Source organism: Scylla paramamosain, chromosome 37, assembly GCF_035594125.1.
Source record: "Scylla paramamosain isolate STU-SP2022 chromosome 37, ASM3559412v1, whole genome shotgun sequence".
Classification (NCBI taxonomy): Eukaryota; Metazoa; Arthropoda; class Malacostraca; order Decapoda; family Portunidae; genus Scylla; species Scylla paramamosain.
In genome coordinates, this window is record NC_087187.1 from 14,898,055 (window position 1) to 14,907,309 (window position 9,255).

General features: G+C 43.4%; 1 protein-coding gene across 2 annotated transcripts in view; it reads left to right on the top strand.

The window, feature by feature from the left end:
- LOC135091514 (cell adhesion molecule Dscam1-like) overlaps nt 1-9,255 on the top strand; it is a 115,514-nt gene that overhangs the window by 21,740 nt on the left and 84,519 nt on the right. For both annotated transcript variants that reach the window (XM_063989230.1, XM_063989231.1), the window contains exon 2: nt 8,212-8,407. In XM_063989230.1, the coding sequence (XP_063845300.1) occupies nt 8,212-8,407 (196 nt within the window). The remainder of the gene's footprint in view (nt 1-8,211; nt 8,408-9,255) is intronic.

Sequence of the window (9,255 nt, forward strand, 5' to 3'; positions counted from 1 at the left end):
CTTCTTTTTCTTCTTCTTTTCAGCCTTTTTTTCCTCGTATATTTGAACTTTCGTTTTCATATTCTTTCTTTTTTTTACCTGCCTCCTTCTTCTCTTCCTCCTCCTTGTTCTTTTCTCATTGGTTTTTTCATTACCCTCTTCTTTTTTCGTCGCAGATTTTTCCTCCTCCTCCTCCTCCTCTTCCTTCTCTTCTTTCATTTTTGTCTCCTCCTACTGCTCTCTCTCTCTCTCTCTCTCTCTCTCTCTCTCTCTCTCTCTCTCTCTCTCTCTCTCTCTCTCTCTCTCTCTCTCTCTCTCTCTCTCTCTCTCACACTTATTTTTTCCTTCTTTCGTGCGTATATTTTATGTTTTGTTTATTTTCTTCTTGTTCTTCTTCTTGTTCTTCTTGTTCTTGTTCTTGTTCTTGTTCTTTTTGTTCTTCCTCCTCCTCCTCCTCCTCCTCCTCCTCCTCCTCCTCCTCCTCCTCCTCCTCCTCCTCTGTCTTCATTTATATGTTCTGCATTGTCTCTCTTTATTCTTTTACCTATTGTGTAATTCTCTCATCCTCCTCCTCCTCCTCCTCCTCCTCCTCCTCCTCCTCCTCTAAAGCAACGATTCCTTCCCGTTAAGCACAACTCTTTCCCAATCTCTGCTCCGTTATGAAGGGTGTGCCTTTCCCTCCCCCCTTCTCCCCCTCCCTCCCCCTCACTGGCCCCCTCCCTCCCCTGTTCCTCTCTCCTGTGATTACTGCTGCTGCTGCTAATTGCTGGCCTTACTGCCTCGCCTTTACTGGTGGTGGTGGTGGTGGTGGTGGTGGTGGTGGTGAAAGTAACAATCCCAGTAACAATAGCAATGATAATAGTAACAAGAAAATAACATCAATAACAACAATGGTGGTGATTATTATAACAGTCTGATCTTACTAAAAATTGCACGTTAATAAGAAATAGACAGACAGACAGACAGACAGACAGACAGACAGAACACACACAAAATAGTTGAGACAGACAGACGGGTACAGAAAGAGCAGAGACAGGGCGAGAAGAGAAGAGAGCCAGACAGGAAGAGAGAGAAAAAAATAGTAATGATAGTAAATAAAAAGATAAATAGATAAACAAACAAACAATAAATAAATAAAAAAATAAATAAATAAATAGGAGAAAAGAGTAGTTATTTTTTGCTTAACAAGGAAGAAGAAGGAGAGAGAGAGAGAGAGAGAGAGAGAGAGAGAGAGAGAGAGAGAGAGAGAGAGAGAGAGAGAGAGAGAGAGAGAGAGAGAGAGCAGCGAAGTAGCAACAAAAAGAGAACGAACAATAACAATAACAGTTAATGGCGAAGAAAACAAGGTAATAAAAGTGAATTGGTATAGAGAAGAAGGAAAGGAAAGGGGGAGAAAAAAAATATTATGATAATAAAAGTGAACCGAGCGTACGGATTTTTTCTCCTTTTTTCTTTTTTCTTACTAAATGAAATTAGAGAGAGAGAGAGAGAGAGAGAGAGAGAGAGAGAGAGAGAGAGAGAGAGAGAGAGAGTCGATTCACAAAGGGGCGCAAACGTGCAGGTTAATGAGAAAAGGTAAACATTAGGCACCTGCAACACCTTGGCCTCACGACAGCCAGGTAAAGGCGCGGCTCGGCAATACAGAACAAAGGGGAAGTGAAAAGTAAAAAAAAAAAAATTGAATGCTGAATGAAAGTGAATAGATGATAACCAGAGGAAGGAAAATCGAAGGCTGAGTGGTAAAAAAGAGTTGAATACTGAGTGAATGATATAACAGGTAGTAGAAGAAACAGAAGCGATAGAAAAGATTGGAAAATTTGAATAGCGAGTGACGAAAAATAGTTAAGCTGAATACTGAACTACTTATAGAACAGAGAAGGAAAAGAAGATGACTAGTGAAAGAAAATTTGAGAAAAAAAAATTGAATACTGAATGAATTATAGAATAGACTCAATAGAAGATAGAAAATAACTGGAGCAGGAAAATATTGGCAAAATTGAATAGCGAGTGAAGAAAGAAGAGCTAAATACTGAACGACTTGTTGAATAGATGTGCAACAATATATCATTGATTTTTATTGCATGTGTGTGTGTGTGTGTGTGTGTGTGTGTACTCGCAAACCACGTGAGCGCACCTGGCCACGTGGGGGACGAGACTCTTGCCCATTCGCCCCTGGAGTGGCACCTTACCACCGCCACACCCTTTTCTCCTGAACCACGTAGCAAATGTATTGCATATGATTGATGGACTGCCTGAGTCGAGAATCTGCCAAGGGGAGATCACCACTGTAACTGAGGCGAACGCACCTTGTGTTCTCTACATCAAATAAACGACGAAGCTACAAGATGTGATTCCATCGTCCCTATCACCACCTTAGCGTCAGAAGGAGAGAGGCGTTGCAACACGACACTCGACGCGGTACACACAGAGTGAAAGAGAAAAGGTTAAATACAGAATGTTTTATAGAATGGAGGGAGAAAAATATAACTGGAGGAAGAAAAGAATAGCAAGTGAAAAGTTGTAAGACGGAAAAGCTGAAAAGCAAGTGAAAAAAAGTTAGACTAAATTAATTATAAAATGAAGAGCGAAAAAATATAACTAGAGGGAAAGAAAAGAGCAGCAACCGAAAAGATTCGAAAAGTTGATTAGAACATTTAAAAAATAATAGAAGAAGAAAGATGCTGCGATAGCGAATTGAAAAAAAGGAAAAAAAAGGAAACGGGAATAACGAATGAAGTGGAAATATATGGAATAATTGTAAGTGTAAGAAGAGTCACTTAGAAAGAATAATAGTAAAAAAATTTCAGAGAAACGTTGAAATTTTCTCTTCTATATAAAGAAAAAGGGAATAGAAAGTTAAGAAAAAATGAAATGGTACCCAAAAAAAATCTAGATAAGAGAAAAATATGACAGTGTATAAAAAAGGCGAGATTAAAAGAAAAAAAAAGATACGTAGAGATTTTCTCCTGTAAATGAAAAGAAGTAAAATAACAAGTAAAGAAAAGAATAATGGAGTGATGAGTGGAAAAATTGAAAATCAAGTAAAAAAAAAAAGAAAGAAAAAACTTGGAAAATTTTTCTTGTAAAAGTGTGAACAAACAAAGTCAGCAAATTAAGAAAACTCAAGTATTAGTAACTTTTCTTTTTTTCTTTCTTTTTATTTTTTTCCCCGCTAACAAATAGGAAAGACTTCTGTGGTGAAGAAAGCCTTAGGCCTCGCCAGCCGTGCCCGCCTCAGAAAAAATGGGTTGGGCCTACCAGCCGACTTCTTAAATATAATAAATAAACCACTAACTCTTAGGTGAGGAGAGAGAGAGAGAGAGAGAGAGAGAGAGAGAGAGAGAGAGAGAGAGAGACAGAGAGAGACAGAGAGAGAGAGAGAGAGAGAGAGAGAGAGAGAGAGAGAGAGAGAGAGAGAGAGAGAGAGAGAGAGAGAGAGAGAGAAATAAATACACAGACACACACACACACACACACACACACACACACACACACACACACACACACACACACACACACACAGACATACACAAAGAGTTGCTAACAAAGAGAGAGACAGACAGACAGACAAAAAGACAAAGATAAACAGACGAACAGACGGATAAACAAACCTACTGACTGACAAACAGACACACACATACAGACTGACAGACAGACAAACATAGGCACTGATTGACTGACAAACAAACAGACTGACTGATAAACAAACAGATAAACAAACACAGAAAGAGAGAGAGAGAGAGAGAGAGAGAGAGAGAGAGAGAGAGAGAGAGAGAGAGAGAGAGAGAGAGAGAGAGAGAGAGAGAGAGAGAGAGGGTAGAAGTAATTTGAAAATTAGCAATGGCTATTAAATGGAGATGGAGAGAGGAGGCAAGGAATAAAGAAGAAAATTAAGAAAAGGGGCAAGAGAAGAAGACCAGGAGAAGAACCAATAAAGAGAGGAATAAGAGAGAGGGAGATAATGGAGGGATTAATTAATGTCGAGAAAAGAGTAAGTGAAGAAGGGAAGAGAAAGGGAGGAGGGGGAAAAATGGAAGAAAAAGAAGGAGAAAAAATAAGAAGAAATCATTTAAATTTTGGAAGATGAAAAGTCAGTTAATTATTCTCTCTCTCTCTCTCTCTCTCTCTCTCTCTCTCTCTCTCTCTCTCTCTCTCTCTCTCTCTCTCTCTCTCTCTCTCTCTCTCTCTCTCTCTCTATTGGTTCATTTATGTTATAATCTCGTTTTCTTTCTTTTCTTTCTTATATTCGGTCATTTGCCTTCTGGTGTTCTTTCTTATTTTCTTTCTTCCTTTCTTTCTTTCTTTCTTTTCTTTTTTTCTCTCTCTTTGTTTGTCGTGGATTCTTTCTCTATTATTCATGCATTTTCTCCCTTTTCTTCTCTTCCTCTTTATTTCTCTTGCGCCATTCGTTCCTGTCTGTCTGTCTGTCTGTCTGTCTGTCTGTCTGTCTGTCTGTCTGTGTAAGTATTTATGTCTGTGTATAGGCATGCGTATTTCTCTCAACATGTCTGTCAGTCTGCCTGTCTCATATTTTTCTGTGTGTGTAATCTGTCTGCCTTTGTCTGCCTGTCTGTCTGTCTGTCTGTATGTCTGTCTGTTTTTTGTCTGTCTTTCTACAGGTTCTGTCTGTGTCTGTGCATTTCTGCCTGTCTGTCTGTCTGTCTTTTTTTGTACTCGTATCTCTCTCTCTCTCTCTCTCTCTCTCTCTCTCTCTCTCTCTCTCTCTCTCTCTCTCTCTCTCTCTCTCTCTCTCTCTCTCTCTCTCTCTCTCTCTCTCTCTCTCTCTCTCTCTCTCTCTCTCTCTCTCAAGCAGATTATAAAGGACGATAGATCCTCACAAATATTACACGACTTAACTTTTCTACCCGTCCCCGGCAGTATAATAAGCTTGTGTATATTTGATTGCACCGCGGAGTGAGTGGACGTCAGCCGTGGATTGGGAGAGGAAGGCGCATTGTTGCCGCTCGGGTCTGTCCTGCGTGCTTTGTATAATGCTGCGATTAACTTCTGATGAGGTGCCTCGTTGTTGTTGTTGTTGTTCTGGCTGTTGTTGTGGTGGTGGTGGTGGTGGTGATTATGATGATGATATTGTAGTGGTGGTTAATAATAAAGTGGTGTGTGTGTGTGTGTGTGTGTGTGTGTGTGTGTGTGTGTGTGTGTGCTGTTGCTGCTCTTTTCTTCTGTCCTCCTTTACCTTCTCCTCTTCCTCCTCCTAATACTCCTCCTTTATTTCGTATTTTCATAGCTTCATCGACCGTTTGAATTATCTAACAGTAATAATAGTAGTAGTAGTAGGAGTAGTAGTAGTAGTAGTAGTAGTAGTAGTAGTAGTAGTAGTAGCAGCAGCAGCAGCAGTAGTAGTAGTAGTAGTAGTAGTAGTAGTAGTAGTAGTAGTAGTAGTAGTAGTAGTAGTACCAGCAGTAATAGCAGTAGCAGTAGTAGCAACAGCAGTAGCAGTAGTAGTAGTAGTAGTAGTAGTAGTAGTAGCAGCAGTAGCAGCAGAAGCAGCAGCAGCAGTAGTATTAGCAGTAGTAGTAGTAGTAGTAGTAATAGTAGAAGCAGCAACAACAGCAGCAGCAGCAGCAGTAGTAGCAGCAGCAGCAGCAGCAGCAGCAGCAGTAGTAGCAGCAGCAGAGCAGCAGGAACAACAGCAACAGCAGCAGCAACAGTAGTAGCAACAGTAGTAGTAGTAATAGTAGCAGCAGCAGTAGTAGCAGTAGCTGTAGTAACAGTAGTAGTAGTAGTAGTAGTAGTAGCAGCAGCAGCAGCAGCAGCAGCAGCAGCAGCAGCAGCAGCAGCAGCAGCAGCAGCAATACAGTGTTTCACGGGGTCCGCCACAGTAAGGCACGGCTCATCTGGGCAGCATAAACATGGTAACAGTCACTGGCTCGATTCTCTCATCAGCTTATTACCCAAAGTTTTCCCTTTTCTTTTTCTTTTTTTTAATCTGCAGCAATGTGACTTCATATGTCTACTAGTGTACATGTAAGATGCAGCACGATTTATGCATGAATAAATTGTCATCACATAATGAGAGAGAGAGAGAGAGAGAGAGAGAGAGAGAGAGAGAGAGAGAGAGAGAGACCATGTACTACTGCTTGCATTTGAAACTCGGTCCAGACAGCAGTGTTATAATGGCGTCCAAGTCTCGAGTCATGTGCGCAGTCTCACCACGGGAACTGCACTCACTGGCGCCACAGTTACCACACCACCACCACTACCACACACTGGAGCACACACCACTGACACGTACACAGTAACTCTTTTGCCTTTACACTGAAGCTAATTTCACTAATAGCAAGAAATAATAGTTACGTAAAGTAGAGTACTTGTTGTTGTTTGAGATTGCCCTCTTAGGGGAGTGGGGGCCGTATGTCCGATGGCGGTCCATCACAGTGAGTGGTTGGCATACGAGTACAAGGATATTCACGCATGTCATACAAGCAGTGGTCACCCCAGCTAGTAAGTCATCCAGACAATAGTAAGTTCAACAGGGCGTGGGAGCGGTGTGAGTGGCTGTCCTTATGCGGTGGGTTGTGTAGGGACACTTCAGTGGAGAGTGGGGCGTCCCAGTGCTCAGAGCCAAAGGGACGTGGCTGGGACAGTGCGCGTTCACTATTCAGTTCGGTACTCTACTCACAGCCCAGCCTCAAGCGGTGGGTGGTGTGACGGAATGTGATGTCATGTATGTTCTTTTTAATGAGTATTTCAAGGTATTGTTGTGTATAAGTGTATATTAAGTGAATTATGTTGCTTTCGTGAGTGCTCTGCGTGCTGTGTGAGTGAAGGACCATGTGGATGCCTGCCTTTGTTTCAATCACCACGTAGTCACTTTTTTGTTGGTGAGGAGCAAGGTCGAGTGTGAGGGACAAAGGGTGGGTGCGCAGGTCCTGTGGGGGTGGCTGCGCCCTGGGGTGGCGGCCTCGTCGTGTCGTTGATCTGAGAGAGAAGGGTGACTAATTTGGCAGCAGCATCGGCATCCTCATTACCGCGCACCCCTGCACCACCAGGTGGCCAGTGAAGGACCACCGAGCAGCCTGCACAGCGGAGGGCCTGGAGGAGGGAGTGGGGGCGGGTGACCAAGTACATGTTGTCAGAGGGAGGCCGATGGGTAAGGGAAGTGCAGCACCGGAGTCCGAATGCAGGACTGCAGCACGGAGTGAGGCGGGCATGGTGAAGCGCCTCAACGATTCCTAATAGTTCAGCATAAAAGACCGAGCAGCCTGTCGAGAGCCCGATTAACGCTGCATCAGCTCCTGCAATAAATGCTGCTCCCACCGCACCACTGGCAGTGTCAAGAGATCCATCAGTGCAGCAATCCTCCGCCTCAGACTCAGCCGCAGCCTCACGAAGCAGCCTGCCCGCCTCTGCACGGAGCGCTGTGTCGCGAAGAGTTGACTCGGGGCGAAGTCCTAAACTCACCCGAAAGGGCTCATGTTCCCAAGGAGGGGGACGATATTATTCAAGTGAGTCGCGCTATGAGAAGAATGGAGGATAAGAAACCATTCTAGAATCTTGGATTAACTTCGCAGCAGCGGAGGTCCATGTGCGTGCAGTGAAGCGGCGGGCCCTGTACTAAATGTCACTGGAGTTGATCCACAGGCAGGGAGTCTGGGAAGAGCAGTGTGGTTAAATCATCTCAGAAATGTTTGATATCTACCTACATTCAGTTATATCATTACCAAGGAAGATATAATCGAGTTAACTTATCCACCGCACACTGCCGCCGCAGACCACTTTTATCCACACACCACAATTGAAGTAATGTGGATAGATTATCTTAGAAATGTTAGATATCTGCTTATGCATTCTCTTAGATCATCACCAAATAAGGTACCACCAAACTTACTTATCCACTACATACTTCCACCAGACCAATCACATCCACTTACTGCATCTCTCCCTCTCTTTCCACTTATTCTATAATTTCTCTCCCTCTCTCCCCCCACTGTATCTCTCCGTCCCTGTCCATTTACTGTATAATCTTTCACCCTGATAGATGGAAATAGGTAGGCATGTTTCACACAGGGACTGCCATACGTTGGCCTGATGGCTTCTTGCAGCTTCCCTTATTTTCTTACATTTTATTATTATTTTTTTATTTTTTTATGTAAGAAGGGCACCGGCGAAGGGTAACAAAGAACGAAAAAGGTCCAGTGAGGTGCCTGTGCCAAAAGAAAAGTCAATAGGATCTTATGTTCCTATGTTTTCATGTTGTTTTTCTGTTCCCAGCGTGTGGAGTGGCTGAGTGGCGGCGCGGTGGTGGCTGACGTGCCCGATGTCAGGATAGTACACCTGAACGGGTCACTGCAGTTCCTCCCCTTCCCGCCCTACGCCTATACCGCGACAGTGCACGCCGCCACCTACGCCTGCCGCGCCTCCTCCGCCGCCGGCACCATCCTCTCCATCCCAGTCCACGTGAGGGCAGGTGAGACTGATTGCTGTGTTGATTAGATGAGTTAATGAGCGCAGGTAGCACTGACTGAGTGATTAATATTTGGCGCCGCGATGTGTGGCAGCAGATGAGGGTGTTTGGTGATTGGGTGATTGGTCTCTTGGTTGGGTGGATGTGATAACAGGTTGAGACAGGTAAGACTGGTTGATAGATATTTAGACCAGCAACATGATGGCAGATGAGGTGGTTTGGTGGTTTGGTTGACTGGGTGACTGGGTGACTGGGTGACTGATCTCTTGGTTGGGTGGGTTTTGGTGCCATAGTAAGTGACACAAGTAACACTGATTGATTAACTAGTCTATTTTGCTTTCGTAGCCTGTGAAAGCAGATGAGGTTTGGTTGACTGATTAAGTGGTTGAGTGATGGACTGGCTGACTAATGCCTTGGTTGGTTGGGTCTTCGTGGCATACTGAGTGAAATAGATAAGATTGGTTGATTAAGCGAATATCCTGCTGAAATATTTGAGAGCAGATGAAGTTGTTCGGCTGACTGATCATTTGGCTGGTTTGGTTTTGCGTCGTAGCAGGTAAGATTGATTATTAATTAAGACTGATTAATTATCTGATCAATATTGTCTTCTTAACGGTGGAGGCAGGTAAGACTGATTAAGTGGCTGGCGGCGCCGTAACAAGTGAACAAGTTGTAAGACGAACAAACTGTCTCTCTTCTTGACCGTAACATGTCGGGATACATGCGTAAGATTAGTGGTTTGATAATTACTCGTACATTCTGGCTGTGTCTGGTGGCGCCATATCAGGTGAACAAGAGTTATAATGACTACCTATACAGTATAATTAACTGGATGTCTTTTGAGCCGTAAC